Below are 22,170 nucleotides of genomic sequence, written 5' to 3' on the forward strand. Positions count from 1 at the left end.
GACATGTGTAGCAAGAACGAGATAGTTGGTGGTATCTCGACGGTGACATACGAGTGAGACACTGATGAGATCTCTCACTTCCACCTGTTGCAGCCAAATTCTAGATTTAGGATTGTCTTCTAACGTCGGTCGGCTCTTGTTGTCTCAGAGGGTTTGTCATATGTGACTAGAGGACTAATTGCGTATTGATATAGTCCAAGAATGGTAAATCTAAGGACATGCATAAGAAAAGGAATGTGTTTTAATGCTATTATCACCAAAGAGTATCCTTCGGGCCGGCCACCATATTTGCAGAGAGCAATTCTGGTGTAGCTGTGATGAAGGACGACAGTGAGAAGCTTCTTTCCATTGGATCAACTCTTTGAGTTGGGTAGCTTATTGGGTAAGGTTTTTTGGGGCTTGGATTTAGATTTGTTTGTACTATGAGTGAGTTACCTTGTTTTCAATTGTTCTGGGCCTGAGGCCCAGTTTTGTATTAATATTAAAACAATAATTTAAAATTATTAAAATTAGAATTCAATTTAATTATATATAATATATATTTTAAATAAAGAAAATTTTATTTGTGTAGTTATTTATATATTTTAAGTAAACAAATTATTGAAATTAAAATTTTATTTTATTTATTTAGTAGTTTATATTTATATTTATAGTTTAAATATATAAAATAAAAAATTGTTGTTAAATGCATTTTTATAATAAGAAATATTGTGTATTAATAACAATTTTAAAACTTTAAATTAAGAATTATAAATTAACTTAATGTACTTATAACAAAAATTATAATTAAGAAAAGGTAAAGAAATGAAAGGTAATTAATATTAGGGATATGTATATGTATGTATAAATAAAAATATATGCATAAAATTAAAACTGTCAAATATATATTTTCTTTTTTTTTTTCTCAGATTATCTATCACAATTTTTTCATATATATTTTTACTATTTTTTAAATTATTTAATATTAATATGCAAAGAAATTATAACAATCTGAAGGATATTTTAAATAAATTATTATAAATATTTTTAAAATTAAATAATTAATTTTATTAATTTGGATGTATAAATCTTAAATATATAATTGCGGAATGAAGGTGGTACTTTATAATATTAAAATTTATAATTTTAAAGGGTAAATATTCAAAAATCTCAATTTTTTTTAACTAGGATGAGACTAAGTAGAATATGTATTGATATGAGTATTAATTTTATAGTATTATTTTTGTGGGGAGATGAATTGAATTAAGATTTTTTTTTAAAGAAACAAACCTATCCTATATATAATAAATAAATTAAAAATTAATATTCATATAAATTCGTATTTTAACGTCACCCTTATAAGTTTTAACTATATTTAAGATGATATTTTAAATCAAACATAATATAAATAAACGTGATCACTATTTAATTTAAATCAAAAAAATAAATAAAATTAAATTAATTTAAAATTTTAGTTCGATTTAATTTTTATTTTAAAATTTTTAATTATATTAATTTAATTTTAATTAGTAAAAAATTAATAAAAATAAACTAATTAACGAACAATGATATATTAATTTTGATAATATAATAAAATTATACCATAACAAAAATGAAATGTTTCAAATATTAAAAATAAAGTGTAAAAAAATAAAAAAAAATTATGAAAAAGTCTAATCGATTAAATTAAATTAAATTGAACTAAATCAGATTGATTTGATTTAAATCGATTTTTATCTAAAATCAATTTGATTCGATTTTTAAAGTAAAAAAATTATAAAAAATTTAATTGATGAAATCAAATCAAATCAAATTTAATTGAATTAGATTAATTTAATTTAAAATAATTTTTATTTAAAATTAATTTAATTTTCATAAATGCTAAACTTTCGGTTTTTGAACCGAGTGTTCACCTCAAAGCATAAGAGATGCACCAACCCATTTTGGAAGCGCAATCCATCTAGCCCAGCCCTGAGCCCACAAACGTGAAAGCCATTGCAATAAGTGGAACCTGGTTTGTTAAGGTTGATGCTTCGACCACACTTTCTGTCCATCCCATTAATAATTACGTATGTGCGTTGGAAGAAACCCAAAGTGCTGCACATATTTTGGAGGGTCTTTTGCCCTAATCCTTAAACTCTATCTTTATTCAAGGCTTGGTTAGTTTAGTAATGCTACACAATTGATAAGCTGATAATTTATTTTATCCATAGTTAATAATATATTTTAGTGTAAATTATATTTTAATTTTTAAATTTTAATATAATTAATAAATTGATTTTTATATTTTTAAAATTAAATATTTAAATTTTTTATAATTAATTTATATAAATTAGAGATCTCTCCATTTATTTTAATCATTAAAAATATAGAAATGTCTTAATTACTATTTTTAAATGGATAAATTATATTTAAATTCTTAAATTTTAACATAATTAATAAATTAGTTCCTATATTTTAAAAAATATATACTTAAATCTCTCTATAATCAATCTGTCATCATCTATTATAATTTAAATATTTTAATCCTTTATTTTTTATTTTAAAAAACACTTAAATCTCTATAATATCTCATTTAACTAATTTTTAATACTTTTATTTTTTACTTTTTATTTATTAAAATATTTCAATACTTCTAACTATAAAATCTTCATAAATTACATATGACTTTAACTATTTTTAAGTGATATGATTAATTTTTAAATAGATTGTAAATTTATATAAAGAGTATTTTAGAGAGAAATTATATTTTTAGAATAAATTTGACTATCCATTACTATAATGAATAAAAAGATTGTAATTTTAGAAAGATTAAATATAAAAAATTTAAAATTTTAATTTTAAAAATATAAAAACTGATTTGTCAATTACGCTAAAATTTAATAATCAAAGTATATTTTATATAGTATAAAATTTTTACCTATATTAACAAAAATTTAAATGTTTAAGTGATCACGAAAATATTTTAAATATTTGAAATGTTTATTTTCATTTTGACTTGTTGATTAACAGAATTATGAATGAAGGGGATTTCAATTTGAATAAAATGATTATATAAAAATTTAAGTATTTAATTTTAAAAAAATAAAAATTTATATGTTAATTACGTTAAAATTTAGAGATTAAAATATAATTTATTTTTTATTTTTATTTAGATAATTTAATTATTTATTAAATGATATATTATTGTCATTAATAAAATAATTAATAAAAATACATATTAGTTTATTTTATTACTGTAAAAGATATCCATTTATTATACAATATACAAAAGACTTAAAAATATAAAATAAATAGAAATTTATTAAAATATTGTTGGCTTCTTTTTGTTTTTTTTTTTCCCTCCTCTAATTAATTTAGATGTAATATTACCACATTAAGAAAAATCAATATCACCCATTTTCTTGCAATTCATCAAAAGGGAATTTGTTATTATATAAATTAGTTTATAATATAAATTAATCAATCAAAATTCCATAATGCCATGCCCCAACTGCTAAGGCTATCTTGAATTTGACTTCTTTCCCATGTGTTTGGAAATGGATTTGGGAAAAAAAAAAGTAATAAAACTTTAACAGTCACAAAATACTACAACCACCACCGACTTAATGACCGGCATGATCCAAACCGTTGAGTAGTGGAACCGGCGACAGGTGTCGTTCTCACGTGGCACCGTGACGCTTTGAAAATACCCAATGCTAAAATGGTGATCGGACGAAAGGAAAAGGAGCAGGGAAACGCTAATTTGGGAATAAAATCAAACGACGGGTGTCAGGTGGTTTTGTCATCTTATTTGCAGGGAAAGGGATAATACAACAACGGATAAATTTTAAAATTTTCCCCATTTTTCTGGTGGCCTTCTCTTTGACTCTAGAGCTTACGCCGCTTTTTAATTTAGTTATGGGTGTATATATTGTGTTGTGGTGTTGAAAATTTTTGAATTTGATAGGTGAAATGGCGAGTTCAGTGGAGAAGGATACTTCCATACAAGAGGAGGATTTCTCTTTAGAGCTTCCTGCTCCTCCTGGCTGGAAAAAGAAGGTCTGTCGCTCTCTCCTTCTCTCTCTTGTTTTGGAGATACAATTTGCTTCCTTTTTCTTTTTCTCCCATTAAATTTGTGGTTCTTGGACTTAATTTCGCTAAATTTACTTGAATTGCTAGTGGGTTTTTTGAATTTTTTTGCTTTGGCTCCTAGGGCTTTTTGGGTTTGCTCCATAAGCTGGAATTAGGTTGTATTTTTTAAGTCAATTGTTTTGACTTCTCTATAAATTTCTGGTTTCAGTCATTTCTATCAGCTAGGGTTTTATTGAAGAGGCTGTGTGGGTTCTTCCTCGTCCTTGAGTTTAGTTGGAGATAGCCTGGTAGGACGATATAAAGGGCTGTTAGTAGTTTGTTTAAACTTTACTTGTCGGTTTGTGGCTTTCTTTAAGATCTTCAGTATCTCCAATTTATTCTGTTTTTTTCAAGGTGAATATTTTTTTGAGCTGTTTTTATATTCTCTGTGGGAACGCAAATTGTGAGTGGAAAGTTGTTACAGTTGGAGTTACTTTAAAGGTGAGAGTGAGAACCTTTTGCAGTTGGCACAAGAAATTCTGCTGATTATGATCCTTTTCATTATGAGTGTTACAATTTCTCTTTATTTGCAATCAACCAATGCGGCAACTATAACTATTTTTGGGCTTTCATCTGTCAATATGGGAAAATTATCAATGTATCTACTCCCTGATTTATGTAACTATTTTGGGTAGCTGCAATGTACTCCCAGAATTTATCAAATGCTATTGACTTCTCCTCCTCCTCGTCCTTCTTCCCCTTTTTTTTCTTCAGTTCTTTGTTTATACTATATAACCATTTTGTTGGATAGGCTCTTCACTTTCCTCTTTTCTATGTTCCATGACAAGACTATCTCTACTTTTGCTTTCTACCAGCCTCCAGACATTTTTCTCATATTACTTCATAGAAGCTGTTATGGCAAAAATCTGTTGAGGTTGGGCTTCCTTTATGGATTTAGTTTTTATGTAGACTCTTATTCGAGTTGTTTCAAGAGACATTGGGGTAGTTTAATAAAATAAAGCTGTAGTAGTTTGCTTACAGTCTCTCTAATATCAAGAGGGGGACAGTACCAGCCAGGAAATTTAACTCGTCCAAATTAAGCTACTGAAATTTCCTGTGGATTGTGAATGTAGAAACCAAATTAAGCAATTATCTCCAAGATCCCACTTAAGTTCGGAAGTTAGCTGTCTTGAGTGCTGTAAATCTTATCCACTTAAATAGTTGTTCTGCAGTTCTGTGAGTGACAGTTCTAAGAAAATGAAGAAATCCACTTCCTAGGTAGAAGATGCTAGGGAGAACAGAATTGGGAAACGGTTCATACTGAAATTTGAGATTGATCGTGTTAAGAGCACAGTAAAATCAAAGAAAGAGGTTGACAAGGCTATTTTGGACAAGAATTTTTTATTGGGAAGCCTCTCTCACATCCAAAGGGGGAATGAAAACCAAAAGTAGAATAAATTGAGGAAGAAGAAAGATGATATGGTGAATTCATGTGATTGCGAAAAGGCTGATGAATGCACAACTACAACAACTAAGTCTTAATCCCAGAAGGGTAATGAAATGCAATTAACACTTAATGGAGTGTGGCAACTTCCACTATCTCGTTAGGATGGTCTTATCATATGATGTATTTTGTTGCTAGTTTTCTTATTGGGTCTATATTTGCATTTCTGGTCTGGCACCTAAGGCTCTCATCATGTTAGAAATGTGTTTAGTGAGAAAGCAATGAACCTTTTCTTATGGCTCATCATGTGATTTTTTGACGTTAGCTAAGTTAAAGTCTATGCAAAAGACTTGTCATGTTCTGCTTGGTTAATTTCATTATCATGTTTAAAGTTTTTTCAAGAGGGTTTTATTCTAAGTAAGTTTGGTGGAAGTTAAATATGTGCCAACATATTAACATATTTCTCAGTTTGATCTTATGTGGGAAACTAATTTGATTATAAGTAGCATTAATTTAGTTTTGACCTTGTAAAGTAGCTATTTGGGCGGCATGACTTGATTTCTCTCACTATCTTACTTGAATGCAAACTTTGCATAGGCTCGTGTTGGATTTTTTTTAGAGAATAAAGGATTTTCTAGTAAGCTATTTCTAAGTCATTCCTTCGCTGCTGTTGAGGTGCTTGGACTCTTAAATAATATGCACTCTTGTGCTAGGTAGTGAGTTGACACTTTTTGTTGGTCGAAAGTGAGTTGACACTTGACCCAATGTGTTTGGGTCAAAGTATTTTATGAGTTGTGTTCTTTATCATGAACTTCAAAGACAAGCTAAAATGTAGTACAGACTATATTTCATTATGTAGTTGGTTTTCTAAAGTTTCTTACACTTAGTCAAACTGTTTTCTGCCTAGTTTTTTTTTACAATTGATAGTGGTTCATTTTCAAATAGCATAGAATGTATATCTGCTGTTTAATTATTTTAGTGAAAACAAATGAATCATTTTGGGTTCATGAAATTAGAGTACTTATCTGTGTTAGAAAGGTTCTTACTTATGTTTTGCGTTATGATTTAATAATGAAACCGTCTTATTCTTCAAATTCATGGTTTTTTCTTATTTGTTAACAATGTGCAATGAATTTTCATATGTTTGCAGTGTTTCAAATGGTTTGCATTAATTATTTGTCTCTTGAGTAAAGCAAACTTGTTCGTTGTGTTGTCAGTCTGTCATTCTGAAGGTTTGAATTAATATGATTTATTTACTGCCATTGTTTGTTGGATATGGCTGTTTGTTTTGTGGCTAGGAAAAGGCATTTGTGTTAAAATATGATCATCTCTGGGCTGAGATAGTAGAAGGGTGAAAACAAAATGCAAGGGAGAATTTTTGTACGGATTGAATGTGCAAAGCATTACTCATCTTGCCAGAATATAAGGTGCTAAAAGGTTAGGGATTCATATCAATGGGATTCATATAATTTCTAAAGGTTAAACAAAGGGATGCAAAATAGAAGAATGAGTTTTCTTTCTCTGTTTCTGACGGAAATGTTTGCAGGAAGAAGAAAAAAGCATGGAGATTATAAACATTGGATCCATCCAAATAAACTAAATTTCTTATGTCAAATACCAAAAGGTGCACAGAAGTGAGGAAAGAATAGTTGACTCTGATGGATTTTTCATGTGCCAAATTTAGCCTTGTGCCTACACTTAGGTTAGGTTTTCATTCTTCCTGGTAAACTAATAAATGGAGAAGTTGCTTGTTGTTCCTCCTTTTGTTTCTCCTCTCAGACAAAAAATGTGTCGCAAGGTTGTGTCCGTTCGTGAATGTCTTGGGGTGAAGACGTGGGCAGATTATGGTAGCTGTCTTCATCTGGATGGTTTACTCATATTCTTTTGGTTAGCCGCAACAGAGAGAAACTGGGAATGCATTAGGTCGTGCAGCGAGCAACTTAAATATAATATTCCATTTTTGAATTCTCTAGTGATACAATGAACAATGTCTCCTGTTTTTTGTTTTCCTTTCTGATAAAATTGTCTCTTAGGGGGAGTTGGAAGCACATTGACTTATAACATATGTGGAATAAAAAATAATTTTTCCCCCAGCATTAGATTGCGGTTCAGAGCTCTTTCCTAATAACATGTTGGAATTGTGTCATTGCCCAAGCAACTGCAGCAACCCATCTCTCCCTTGCATTTAGTGAACTTAGTTATCCAACATACCATTTTTCAAGTTATGTAGGCTGTATCCATTATTTGGAATTCTTGACTACGGAGGAAATTTCTGAAACCATTTTAAAGGATTTCCATTATTTAGAAGTGCTTATTTTGTACCTGGTAGTTCTTTTAATTCAAACTTTTATTCTAGTCTTGTAATTATCTTCTAATGATGTGCATGCTTCTGACTTCTTACACACTGATTTACCCTTTTCCCATATGTAGTGAATTCTGCAAAATTGATTGCTACCCCGTGGCACAATTTTGGATGTGCTGGATGATGTATATTGAAGATCATGGAGGCTGTCGCTTCTGTTCTTGAATCCTATAAGACTAAACAAGTTATTTTAGTTATAGGATTTGATCCCACCATTTTTGGTTATATGATATTACAGTTATGGAATGGAATTTCTTGTTTGTTGATATTTTTTGTGAAGGTTCTTTATAGTTGGCTGTAATTGGCCATTTCAAGTTTTCATTGCCTGTAGTCTTTGATCGAAAATTTCCAGATTCAGATAACCTTGATATTGTATATTTCCTGTCCTTTTTTGGCCTAGTACACACATTGATGATTTATGTTCATGTACAGTTTGTGCCCAAGAAGAGTGGGACCCCTAAGAAAAATGAGATCATATTCACTGCCCCATCCGGGGAGGAAATCACTGGCAGAAGACAGTTGGAACAATATCTCAAAGCACACCCTGGTGGTCCCGCTGCATCTGAGTTTGATTGGGGCACTGGTGAGACACCCAGACGATCAGCAAGGATTAGCGAGAAGGCAAAGGCAGCTCCAACCCCTGAAACTGAATCACCAAAGAAACGAAGCAGGAAATTATCAGCTCCTAAAAAGGAGAACAAAGAACCAGAAACTGCACCAGAAGGAGCTGAGAAGACAAAAGATACTCAAATGCAAGAAGCTGGAAAAATCGGAAAGGATGATGCAGAAATGGAAGCTGGAAAGGAGGATGTGAAAGGAAACCAGGAAGGGAATAAAGATAAACCACTAGACAGTGATGCTAAAACAGAAGCAACTCCTACTGAAGAAGCTAAAGTTGAAAAAGATGCTGATAAATCTGAAGAAGCTGAAGAGGGAAAAGGTAATGTTGATGATGATAAGGTTCAAGGAGAGGATGAGCAACCACAGGTTGAGGCTTCAGAAGGACGTGGATCTGGGGAACAAGATAAAGCTGGCACAGGCATGAATGATAAATCTGAAGCTGAAGGAGAAAACAAAGAGAAACATAACAAAAGCATTCCCGAGTCTGAAGGAGAGATCAAGGATAAAGAAGCAGCAAATGGCAATAAGGAGAAACCAAATTTTACGGATATTTTGAATGAGAAGGTTCAAGGAGAGGTAACTGAGAATGGGAGAAGTGGCAGTGATGCCAATGCCAAGCAAGGTTAAGCCTTGAGTTAGCACATCAAAGAGAATAATTTGATGCTTTCTTCTTCTTCTATCTCACACTTTCTGACCTTAAAAATCTGCTAAATTTGGATGACTGTAGTTCTATGTTGTAACAATAGCTATCTGATTGTTCATTCAGACATTGGTTTAATAGAGACAGGTTAGACGTGTAATGTAGAAAAGTATGTTGTAGCCATTGTAGAAGTATGATATGAGATACTGGTATTGTAATGTCATCATGGTGTTATGTAATAATAATACAACTCTTTTCAGAGATTCTATGGACGTAATCTATCAAGCTTCTTGGTCTCCGGCGAGATTGTGAATCCCCTGTTTCTTCTCTTCAGGATTGTTACAGTTTATCTTAAAAGTTGCTGGTAGGTTATCACTTTATTATTTTTGGGAAATTATTATTTGGTAGAGAAATTTATTAGTTAATCATAATTAAAATATTTTTAAAATTTTAAAAGTTTACTACTTGATTTTTCTATTAATTTTTTGCCGCATAAAAATATAAAATACTCTGAATATGAAAAATTAATTATTATATAATTTTATAAAATTAGGAACTAAATAATGAGGTTTTTTATATTAAAGGATTAAATATTAAAATATTTAACTGCTAAAAAAATGAGTAATTAGTAATTTTTTTAAAATTTAATAAATGTATTTTTTAAAATCTGGGTTCTTATTCTATAAAACATTAAATATTAATTTCTTTTTTTTTTTTTAGAAGTTGGTTGAGTTTCAAGTCTCCTTAAAACTTAACTGCAATTTTCATAGAAATTCAATTTATAAGAAATGTTTTATACTTGTAGCTCAAGAGGATTGAGCAAAGAACTACAACTCTTGTGCAGGGAAAATAGCCTGTTGGGTCTCTAGTTTCTGGAACTACTCATACAGATCAAACAATATAAGCGAGGGTGTTAAAAGGAATGGAACTCAGAATGCTCGAAAGGAGAAAGAAAGGATGTGCACGACAACTGGAAAAAACATAATCGTGTCCTAACTAAAGCCCTTTGAGCTGTCCGAACAGCCCTGTCAAGGTTGTCCATTTCTCGAATGCTGTGGCAGATGACACAAAAGCTAATTTGGAGGATTCAATGTCCTTTCCTGTAACTGCGAAGTTAAGAGGGCTCATTAAGTTACACAACTACTGCACAAATATTGCATTCATCGGCAATCCTAAATGAAAATATGAAATGGGTGGCAATATAAGCCCGTAAATTTTAAAAATAACCCACCTGACGAAATCAATGAAGATAGAGATGAATTGAACGTATCCACCTGTTTCTTCTCCTCAGTACTGGAGCTCAGCTGTGGACAAATAACACAAAAGCAATCACATGTGGACAATAATTTGAATGAAAGAACAATATTAACCATGTTTACCTTGGAGAAAGCAATATTAGCCTTTTGGACCCAATCTGTATTTGTGCTTCCGCCAAGAACTGAACCAGCTGTTGATAGATCATTGTTTTCTATGGCTTGACCCACTTTGCTCAGCTTGTAAACCAGATCCTGCAAATATCCTGCAACAGATTCTCATTGCATTAATTTTCAAGCTTGAGCCTGCCTAACACCTTGTCTTCCCTTGAGAAATAATTTTAAAATAAACCAATGAATACTTCTTTTCTTTCTAACTCCAATTCCTGTTGGAAGATCCATTCAGTGGAGACAGCAAAAAGTGAGCTCTGGAAGTTGTAAGCTTTCAGCATGAGGTGCAACCTTAGAATTTGAAAACTACTTTATAACTAATCTTTTTTCATAGTTACTTCTATAATCCAAAGAAGCTTTGACTCATCTCTACCAAACATGGAGTCGAGGACTAAACATGGCAGAAGTGAGGAACAAAATAGTAGTTTATTCTTATTAAAAAATTAAATTATTATTAAGTTGTTGAATTTTTAAAAAATTAATTAGTTCGTACATATTTCAAAATCACTTAAATTAAATATCCAATTACAATTAGAACACCAAAAATAATCCAATTTGATCACAATCCTAAGAAAACAAAATATGGGTTTTATTCAAACTGTAGAAATAGTGGGCTCTGCTTGAAATAGAACCTGTTTCCTTGTTAGATGAACTAATGAAACCTTGTCTTTCAATCCTCTTCTTTCTGTCTCTCTTCACTCTCTCCAATAGCTCTTCATCATCATCAGCTTCCAATATAGCTGCATTGGCACTGGAATTGCTCCTGCTAGCCAATGAGAAGACAAAGCTGGTGATGAAGGAAATAGAGAGGCTTCGTTTCGTTAAAATTGGAGAAGATGGTGATGGTGATGGTGACTCACTGAAAGCTCTGCAAATAGACACCTGTCTCATGGCATTGTTCTTTTGTCGAAAAAATAAAGAAGATGATGATGAGGAGGAGGAGGAGGAGGAGAGGAAGGAGTTTGCAGATGAGAGAAACGTTGTTGCCAATGCCATTTCCTGCTTTTTCTTTCCTTTTTTTCTGGAATTTTTTTGGTAGGAAAATTTCAGAGGTATTGATAGTTTTTGCAGGTTTTTTAAGAGGATAAGGTTGCTGGATTCTGTAATCTGATCCAGTCATTTTTCAAATGCTCAAGGGTATTCTAGTCAATTCATATATATTCTTTTTAATCCTTGGATGATTTTTCAACTCTATTTAGCCATTTCTCGAAGGTCTAATCAACTGTTCAAACAAAATGAATATTAAAATTGAATTGCCCAGTAAACAATTCTTCATTAATTTTTAAACTTTACAAAATTATAATATTTAATTTTTAAATTTCATAACATATAACTATAAAGTCTACGAATTTTATAAATCATAACCGTTTAACTCTTAAATATTAAATAATTATTTTTTTAAATTTCTTTTGTTATTATTAGAAATCAGTTCTATTTCAATTATTATATAATAATTATTTAAAATTAATGACGAAATTATTGTAATAATATGTACAATTTATTTAAAAAAATATTTTAAAGTACATTTCAAAATAAATTATAGTTTTATTATTTACCATAACAACGATGGAGTATTCCATGAAATGACAAGCCTCTTTCTTTACGGGAGGCTAGATAAATCATTCTGCAAATAATAGTTTTTGTATAAGAAAATCATATACATCTTACCCTCCGTACTTTCACGGAAAAATATTTTTTAAAGAAATAGTTTTTATAATTTCTAACATTTAAAATATTCAAAAAAAATTAATTAATGAAATATATTTTCTTAATAAAAAATAAGTGACTTTAAAAAAATAATTTCATATTTTTTAAAAAATTAGCATTATTTAACGATGTACATATATATACTCGTTATAATACTGTAAATTATATATATATATATATATATATATATATATATAAATTATCTGATAATTTTATAGTCATTTTTTCTTTTTTAATATTATTTAATATTTAAATTTAATAATTTTATACCATAAGTTTATCTTTTTATTATTTATATACAATTTAAAATTTAAATTTTTTTAATAATAAATTAATTTAAATATATATAAATTTTAAATTTTAAATTTTATTAATTATTATAAAATAAAGTAAAACATATTTTTCATAAAAATAATATTATATTTATATATATACATACTCATAATATTTTTTTTAATAACAAAAAAATAAAATTATTTTATAAATGAAAATAGAGAGTCGGCTCATCCTATTTACAGCTTTTAAACGATACTCTAAATTTACAATCTTAAAAATTAGAAGAAATTTTTAAAAAGTTTTTACTGTAGTACAGTATTTTGTAACTTTTTACGTGAATAAAAAATGAAATTTAAGAAGATTTATTATTTAATTTTTAGATATTATTATTATTAATAAATTAATTTTTATATTTTTAAAAATTTATTAAAATATCTTTATATTTTTTATAATTTTTCTATTTACTTTTACCGTTAAAAATGTAATGAAAAACCTTATTACTTCTCTTCTCTTTCTTCTTCTTCTTCTTCTAGAAGCTTTTTCCTCATCTTCTTCTTTTTCTTCTCCGCCTCTTTTTATTCTTTTCTTCTTCTTTGATTTTGATTTTTCTTCTTTTTCTTCTCTAGACACGTCATCCTCTTTTCCATTTTCTTCTTTTCTAGATACCTCTTTCTCTTCTTCTGTGTTTAGAGGAAGAAAAAACAAGCGCTTATTTCATTTATGAAAAGCAAAACATAAGAATATTTTAATAAATTTTAAAAAAATAAAAAAATTTTAATAAATTTTTAAAAATATAGAGATTAACTTGTTAATAATGATAATATCTAGAGAAAAAATAAAGGGTTTTATTTAAGAGTAAAATTGAATTTTAAAAATTTTTTTCTCTTATTTTTCATTTATTTTTAACGAAAAAAAGGACGAAATGACTATTTTATTGACAAAAAATAAAAATAAAAATATTTTAATAAATTTTTGAAAATATAAGAACTGACTTATTAATGATGGTAATAATCAGAGACTAAATAATAAATCTCCTTAAAATTTAATAGGCTTAAATTACCATTTAATTATAAGTAATTACTTATTATCATAATAAATTTTAATATTTTATTTAAATATTTTTAAATTTAAACTATCAAATATTTTTTTATAGAAAAAAATTTATTTAAAATTTTTTAATACATTTATTAAAAATTTTAAAATATATGAGATTAGCATCCTATTGAATTTCTACTACTCTAACATATATCAGTTTGTGTGATTAAGAACATAGTTTTAAAAAATTTGAGATAATAAGATTATTCTTTTAAGTATTTTTAAAATTTTTAAATATTTAAATAATAATAAAACCAATTAAGATAATCACTTTATTATCTTGTTTTTTTTAATCATTAATTTGTGATAATAATTTTATATATCATACAATTTTTACCTTTTAAATTTGAATTTATTATCTAATATTTTAATATTGTGATAATTATTTTTGATATTTTAAAATAATATTTAAATTTGTTATTTTAATAACTATGTCTAAAAATTTTAATTTTTTTAATCATATATATATCAAAATCTATAAATTTAGTGGTAAATATGTTAAAAAAATATCAAAATTTTAAATACACAAAATACATCAACGTTAAACATTTAAGATAATAATTATTAAAATATATTTAAATATTAATTAATTGTCAAATAAAATTAATTAAATTCAGAAAATTAATAATTTAAATATAATAATACGATATCATTTTAATTATTTTAATATTTAAATTAATATTTAAATTTATTATTGTAATAATATTATCTCAAAAAATTTAATTTAAATATTATTAAAATGATTAATTTTTAATAATTATTGTACGTAATTGTCAAATAAAATTAATTAAACTCATAAATAAGAAATTTAAATATGGATTAATTTTAAATGATAAATATCTAAAACCATTTTAGATGATATATGAATAATTTATTAACTTAAAATTATTTAAATAATAAAATAATTATTTATTTTAAAATTTAAAGCTAATTATAAATAATTAAATAATATAAGAGTAAAATTGGTAATCCTATTATTTTTCTCTCTTCCCACTTGTATATGTAGTATAGATGAGTCATTTACTGCATTTTAAAACTTTTATTAATATTTTTCATATATATATTTATTAATATATTTTATTTTTTAAATTAAAATTAAATAATAAAAATAAATTATTTTGTTAAAAAAAATTTAGTAAACAAACTGAGCGAATTAAAGGAAAAACCAATTAAAAAAAGAAAAAAAGAAACAAGAAAAAAGAAGGAGAATAAGAAGAGAAGGTTCTAAGACTGTTGCCTTTTTATTTTCATTTATTATTATAACTAAGTAGTTCTGGTCAAGATTAACTAATTAAAGCTATTGTATTTTATAATATAGTTGTTGAAATTTAACAAAACATACAATCTAATTTCTATTATTTTAATAAGAAATAATTTATTTTTAAAATTTTATTCTGTAAATAAAATATTATTCTGTTAAAATTAGACTATCAATTATGTTTTTTTTTTAATTTCACCTTTTACAACAATTTAATCCTTTAGTTTTGACAATTTATAACATGATTTTTTATAATTTTAATATTTATAATAATTTAATAATTTAATTTGAATTAACTTTATTAATTTTATAATTAATTAATAGTGATGATCTTTGAGATCTAGAAAATAAGGTTTTACAATGGATTTTATAAAGCTGGAAAAGTCTAGACTTAGAGAAGAATATTTCTCTTTTTATATATTTTCTTTTGTCTGCTAGTGACGTGTTAACAGAACGTGTATCATTGAACCACCTGTCCTGCTACGTTGATACGGACGTACGAGGGAATTAGATCTCTGTCCCATGTGTGACGGCCATTGATTCTCCTCGGGCGGGCATGCGTATGGACCCACATGACGGACAAGTGGGTCTCTCCTGATTCCGGACTGGACCGGAAGATAAGTCATGGGCTAAGCCCAAGAAAGATCTGTTCATCAGGTCTAAGAGGTTAGACCGACCTGATTGAGGAAATTGATTGGAGCCCGATCTGGAGAGGGACGGGCTGGACCAGTCTCACGGGGGAGGCCTTGGACCCCCAAATGATAGGCTCACGATATGGGTCTGACCCTAATCCGGATGGAGAAATCCAGCGGTCATCAATTAGTAAACTTAACAAAAGGGTATTTGGTTAATAAAATAAAAATTCAAAAATTAAATTATTTAGTCTTAAAAAAATAGAAATTGAATTATAGATTTTGATAAATTTAAAGGGCTATATTGTAAATATTGAAAATTTTCGGTAATTTTCAAATTGCAAAAAGTCAAAACACAGGAATATAGACTATTGACAAATGTGCACTTGCTTGATTTTAATTAATCCTAGTAAATGAAAATAAAATTGCACAAGAAATTCAGTGAACCAATGAAACAGAAGATCTTCTATCCCAAGTTATTTTCTTCATTTCTATAATTATCACCCGCATTTGTTTATAATTAATTGAGCCTCCCCAACAAAACCAATTTGATTTCATGGCTTCTAGATATCTCACCAATTTTAGCCAATCAATTCAAGACAAAATGATCAGTTAGTACAATTTCTTCAAACGTTCTCAGCCTCTATAAAATGATCACAACTTAACCCGACAATTCAGCTCTCTAGTCTCGAAACCCACGAAGGTGAAGAAGAGAAAATTCCTGGCAGTTTTGATTAGACATGGCCAGAACAGTAACCATCAACTTAGCCATTTTAGCCTTTGCTGTTGCTTCACTTGTGCAAGCTACTGCAGGAAAGACGCTCGTTGTTGGGGATGGCTTGGGCTGGCTGGTGCCTCCAGGTGGTGACCTCGCTTATGCTACTTGGGCAGCCATTAATAACTTCACAGTCGGTGATGTTCTCTGTATGTATAACAGAAAGAATTCTCCAAAAACAATGGAAGATATTTTTTTTTTCTTGTTATGCCTAATTTGATTTGTTCTTCTTTTAGTGTTCAATTTCACAAGTGGAGTACAAGATGTAGCCAGGGTTACAAAGGAAGCATATCTAACCTGCAACTCAACCAATCCCATCTCTCTGAAAACAACTGGTCCTGCAAATTTCACCTTGGATGCCTCTGGTGAATACTTCTTTATCAGTACAATATACGCACACTGCCCACTAGGCCAAAGGTTAGCCATCTATGTAACCGGCCCTGGACCCAATCCTGCTCCTCATCCTTATTCTCCACCCACAGCTCATTCGCCAGTCTCTCCTAGAGCACCAGTGACTTACGTCGTCGGCAATGGCTTGGGTTGGCTTGTCCCTCCTGGTGGTCAACTTGCTTACATGATTTGGGCCTATAACAAAACTTTCATGGTTGAAGATGCTCTAGGTATGTCCTTAAAGTCATAAGTGATACATAGGAGAAATAATAATAATAATAATAATAATAATAATAATAATAATAATAATAAGAAGAAGAAGAAGTGAATTTCATGGTAAATTTTTTTTTATATGTATATATAGTAATTTTTTAAAACATATTGTATTTTCATATCATATATTAATATGATATCAGTACTTCAATTAATAACGTACAAAAATTCTTATCAATTTATTTATATATTAAATTAAGAGATATTTTGAAAAAAAATAAAAATAAAATAAAATTAGAAATGGCAATTTATATATTATTATAATTTAAAAAAAAAAATTTTAGAATAATAAAAAAATAATAAAAATTATAAAATAAAGGAATACAACTTTTTAGTTTGGTCATTTTCATTAATGTATTTCAATGTCAATGAGTCGGTGCAGTTTTCAACTTCGTGGAAGGATTACAAGATGTTGCCCTGGTGACAAAGGAAGCCTATGAAACCTGCAACACAAGTAGCACTATCCAAGTTTGGTCTAAAAGTCCTGCAAAGATCTTACTCAATTCTACTGGTGATTATTTCTTCACATCCACTTATCCACGCGGCTGCATCTTGGGTCAGCAGCTAGCCATCAGGGTGGTCTCCAGGAACGGTACTACTGATCATGGTACTACACCTTCTTCTAGCATCGCACATCCGCCATCAAGCAGCAGCACAAGCAGTGGTGCAACACTCGGCCCTGCCACATCTCCTCCTCCAGCTAGCTCATCGTCATCTCGGGTTATTGCTGGATTTTTAATTACCATGATTTCCATTGCCATGGCTGTGTTTTAGATATATATAGTTCCCTATGTAGTTGATATTTTTGTTGGGTTGATCATTTTCTTAATTCGTGGCTTTATATCCTGTATTTGAAATGCTATTGATGATTTTTTTATATATATAATTTTTTTTATACACATTCTATATATATATATATCTTGTCAGTATGCTTTTCAATTATTACATGTATTTCTTTTTTTATGTTTAGATTAGCCGAGCACAAAGAAATCCTCCTAAAATGATTTTACATTTTGTCTAAAATTTCTTCAAAATTGAAACTTTTAATTTATTAGTCTATAACCGCAGCATTTCGATTAAATAATAAGATGGCGCAAAATTACGAATTTTTCTATTATCTTTAAATAAAAAAATAAGGGTTATTAATAAATAATAAAAAATTGAATTTATCCCCTAATGAAATATTTTTGAAATCTCTAATTTCAATTCAATTAAAATCATATTATTTGCACTGAAACTAGGGCATTTAGAATTGCTGTTTTTTTTTTTTAATTAAAAAAATTATTATTTAATTATTTAATTAGTTAATTTTTTAATTTTAAAAAATATATTAAAATATTTCTAACATTTTAAAAAAAATTATTAGCTATAACGGTTAAGTATTAAAAAAAAATTTAAATAAAAAATTAATTAATAATTTTTTTTAAAATATAAAAAATTAACTAATAATTTTTTTTAAATTAAAGATTAAATAATAAAATATTTAATAAAAAAATTAATAAAAATTCAATTAATAAATTTTATAAAATATTAAAAACACGTTTTTTTAAAATAATAAGTAAACACTATAAGAATTAAATAATAATTTTTTAAAAACAAACATCTCTTTTAAGAAAGCGCACTAACAAAAGGTAAAGCTTGTAAAAATATCACTTTCAAATTAAATATTAAGAACTATGCACAAGATTTGGAATCTAATTTCTTGAGTTTAACTATTTTCTTCTAGATCTAGAGCTAATAAAAATAATGTAGCAAATGAGAAAAAGGATGGGAATGGGCTCTAAAGTTAGTATTGTCTATAGAGATGCTGACTAACTCATATATTTTTATAATAAAAAGCTTCCATAAATTATACTTTTTATTTTTCTAATCTTTCAACTTCAACAGGAAATAAGCATTTCAAAGAAATTTCATTAATTAAGATTAGAAATATGATTTTAATTGAAAAAGGAGATTATACTTTTGATAAATTACTAGAGTATATTTTTCCCCTTTTATGTTAATGTAATGCACAAATAGGTTAGTATAGGTTAGTAGATAGAACGTTATTTAATTTAAATCGAAAAAATTGAATTAATTTAGTATTTTGATTAAAATTTTTATTTTCTTTAATTCGATTTAATTTTTATTTTTAAAATTTTTTATTATTTCAATTCAGTTTAATTTTGATAAAAAATATTAATAAAATTGAGCTAAATTTATTAGTGAAAAAATATATTATTTTTTATAATATATAAAGATTAAGTTATGGCTAAATTTAAAATATTTTAATTTAATTTTAAAATAATTAAAATAAAGTATAAAATTTTTTTAAAAAATTAAAAAGTTTAATTGATAAAATCGAATCGAATTAAATTAAATTAATTCAATTGAAATCGATTACTTTTAAAAATCAAAATTAAATTTTAAACTAAATTGATTATCGGTATTTAAAGCCTATATCACTCTTTTAATAAAAAGACCGTGGCCTCCATCTCTCAACCTCTTATTAAAAAAAATTGGAGTAAAAAATAAGTGCAAACGAAGGATGAAATATTAAAAATGAGAAAATTTATCATACCACCGTTAACTAGTCAATACTTAATCGTTAATTAAGAAGAAAGCCTTAAGGCTAATTCTCTAAATTTGACTATGTGCAATGTCTAGATTACTCCTTGGTCCAACTATTTTCCTTTTGACATAGCAATTAAGTGAGAAAATAAAATTAATAGTTTGACTTATGACGCTAGTACAACCTATGCACGTCCTTTCAATATCTAATTAATTAATTTTACGTTCTTCTAGATTTAAGGCTTCTTTATTTTGATTTTATTTAATATGTATACATATATAATTAAATAAATACTTTTATCAATATACTCATATAATATTAATTTTATTTATTTATTTAAAAATAAGTTGTTATTGTCATTAAATAAAACTTAAATAAACACAATTAAAGAAATCAAATTACAAAGATTTATTTTAATAAAATTAATTATATGGTGCATTTATAAATTTTTTTAAAAATAACATTTTAATAATTAAAGATCATTAAACTGAAAAGGTTTTATAACTTTCCTCTATAATCTTGTTTTTCTTTTTGTCTTCTATCTTCAGAGCCAATAAAATTCCATTTGCACCAATTCTTCCAAGATTGTGGCCCAAGAGTTGGAGTCCTTCAAATATGGTTTACTTTAATTTCACATTATAACAAACAAAACCTATTGACTTAGTAAACGCCCAAAGTCATTAAGGTTTGGTGAGTGCTTTTCTAACGCGGCAAAGTTCAAGTTCTCACTAATCACAGCCGCCCACGAAGAATCACTCGTAGCTTCATCATTTCCCGAAAATCAAACACCTGTTCCCATCTAATGGCTCATAATCAATTACATGTTCCAGCCAATCACCGTAAGGCCTGAACAATCTTTCTATAAATTAGAAAGCCCACAAGCATTTGATTTGCTCAGTCATCTTTCACTTTGGAAAACAGAGTCTCACTTAACAGGACAGAAACAGAGTAAAAACAGAACAGGGGCGAGCTGAACTTTAGAACACATTTCCATGGCAAGAAAATTACACATGGCATTTCTTGTAGCCGTTGTGATTGCTGTTTTGATGCAGATCTCCGCCGCTCAGACAACCCATGTTGTAGGTAATAACTCTGGCTGGATTATTCCTCCCGGCGGCGCTACTTTTTATCCCAACTGGGCTGCAAACCAAACCTTCTCTGTGGGTGACACTCTTGGTAAGAATGCAAAAAAAAAAATTTGTGTATTTTCATTACAAATTAGAGAGGCAGAAGACTGAATATTTTTCATTAAATATCATTTGTAGTGTTTAATTTTGCGGCAAACCAGCATGATGTGGCTAAAGTAACAAAAGCTGATTACGATGCTTGCACCACAACCAATCCTATTTCTATGGAAACAGCCAGCCCAGCTAGAATCACCATTAATGCTACCGGAGAGCACTATTTCATCTGCAATTTCACCGGCCACTGCTCGGCCGGTCAAAAGTTGATGATCAATGTTAGTGCCGCAACTTCTTCTCCAGCTCCCCAACCTTCTTCTTCCTCCTCTCCGGCACCTCAGCCTTCTACTTCTACTCCTACTCCTGCTCCTCAACCCAGCACCCCTTCTCCTCAACCTTCTGCTACTCCTGCTCCAACTCCTACTCCGGTTTCTGCCCCATCACCTTCTCCAGTTTCTACACCGACTCCTTCACCGGTTTCTGCCCCATCACCGGGACCATCCGCGCCTGGAGTAACTTACACTGTTGGAGACAGTCAGGGCTGGACTCTTCTTTCCAATACTGCCGCTTTTTACCAAAATTGGGCTTCCGGCAAGAACTTTATGCCCGGAGACATCTTGGGTAAGTCATAAAATATTTCATTGGATTAGTGTTTTTTTGAAGTTCTGTTCTTGATTTTGATTCGTAATTAACAAATTTCAAATAATAATAATGTAAAAAAAACTATGTACTTTTTTTCCTAATTTTTTTTTTCTTATAAATGATTTTACAGTTTTCAACTATAACAATGGAGCACATGATGTGGCTGAGTTGACTCAAGAAAATTACAACTCTTGCAATACAAATAACCCAATCTCTCTCAGTTCCACCCCACCAACAAGAATCACTCTCACCGCCGGTGAGCATTTCTACGTTTGTGCTATCCCCGGCCACTGCTCTGCTGGCCAAAAGCTAGCCATCAATGTCACCAGCAGCGGCACTGCTACACCACCGTCCTCCACTGCTACACCACCGTCCTCCACCACTACACCACCATCCTCCACCACTCCACCCACCCCAATCGTCCCTCCTCCATCAGACAGCTCTGCTAGATCTCTGAGCGTCGCTGGTCTATCTGCCACCTTATTGTCGATTGTTGTAGCTTGCTTGTATTAAATTGTGATGAGAGGATCCATTAATTAGAGTGAGAGTGATTCATTTTTATGTAATTTTATTGTTATACAGATTGAGTTCATATAATTGGACAGTTCAATAAAGCTGTTTTTGAAATTTCAGCTCACAATTTTTTTTTTTTTTTTTTTGTCTAATAGTTGGTGGATGGATTACACATTCAATAGTTTGAGCTTGGAAAATGAAAAATTAAACTTTAAAAAATACAAAAATCTAACAACACCCATAATTATAAAAATATTTCAGTCCTTAGTTTCCATAATTTGATAAATTTAATTAAATTGACTGCTTAAGTTAATCTGATATTTACTAAAAAAGCTTAGTCAAATATTAGACTGC

The 22,170-nt window shown here is 28.8% G+C and overlaps 4 protein-coding genes across 5 annotated transcripts; 3 read left to right on the top strand and 1 right to left on the bottom strand.

Moving 5' to 3' along the window:
* The first annotated feature begins 3,693 nt into the window (after positions 1 to 3,693).
* On the top strand, positions 3,694 to 9,365 carry LOC110599825 (methyl-CpG-binding domain-containing protein 11). Its single transcript, XM_021736405.2, has 3 exons — positions 3,694 to 3,831; positions 3,929 to 4,020; positions 8,271 to 9,365. Exons 2-3 carry the CDS (start codon positions 3,934 to 3,936, stop codon positions 9,084 to 9,086), a joined length of 903 nt encoding a protein of 300 aa, XP_021592097.1. The 5' UTR covers positions 3,694 to 3,831; positions 3,929 to 3,933; the 3' UTR covers positions 9,087 to 9,365.
* A 478-nt stretch (positions 9,366 to 9,843) lies between these two features.
* On the bottom strand, positions 9,844 to 11,592 carry LOC110631099 (thylakoid lumenal 16.5 kDa protein, chloroplastic). 2 transcript variants are annotated; one of them, XM_021778816.2, is made up of 4 exons: positions 11,156 to 11,587; positions 10,479 to 10,618; positions 10,331 to 10,403; positions 9,844 to 10,205 (listed from the first exon to the last, which is right to left on the bottom strand). In XM_021778816.2, exons 1-4 carry the CDS (start codon positions 11,517 to 11,519, stop codon positions 10,096 to 10,098), a joined length of 687 nt encoding a protein of 228 aa, XP_021634508.1. In that variant the 5' UTR covers positions 11,520 to 11,587; the 3' UTR covers positions 9,844 to 10,095. The 2 variants fall into 2 exon arrangements, with proteins under 2 accessions (XP_021634508.1, XP_021634507.1); XM_021778815.2 differs by having other exon boundaries at positions 10,331 to 10,618; positions 11,156 to 11,592.
* A 4,448-nt stretch (positions 11,593 to 16,040) lies between these two features.
* Positions 16,041 to 17,786, top strand: LOC110631325 (blue copper protein). Its single transcript, XM_021779099.2, has 3 exons — positions 16,041 to 16,415; positions 16,503 to 16,886; positions 17,312 to 17,786. The coding sequence occupies exons 1-3, from the start codon at positions 16,232 to 16,234 to the stop codon at positions 17,701 to 17,703; spliced, it is 960 nt and encodes a 319-aa protein (XP_021634791.1). The 5' UTR covers positions 16,041 to 16,231; the 3' UTR covers positions 17,704 to 17,786.
* Positions 17,787 to 20,358: 2,572 nt separating this feature from the next.
* Positions 20,359 to 21,935, top strand: LOC110630663 (uclacyanin 1). The gene is made up of 3 exons (XM_021778183.2): positions 20,359 to 20,656; positions 20,746 to 21,282; positions 21,434 to 21,935. The coding sequence occupies exons 1-3, from the start codon at positions 20,473 to 20,475 to the stop codon at positions 21,814 to 21,816; spliced, it is 1,104 nt and encodes a 367-aa protein (XP_021633875.1). The 5' UTR covers positions 20,359 to 20,472; the 3' UTR covers positions 21,817 to 21,935.
* Positions 21,936 to 22,170: the final 235 nt, after the last annotated feature.

This window comes from Manihot esculenta, chromosome 14 (genome assembly GCF_001659605.2).
Source record: "Manihot esculenta cultivar AM560-2 chromosome 14, M.esculenta_v8, whole genome shotgun sequence".
In the NCBI taxonomy this organism is placed as follows: domain Eukaryota; kingdom Viridiplantae; phylum Streptophyta; class Magnoliopsida; order Malpighiales; family Euphorbiaceae; genus Manihot; species Manihot esculenta.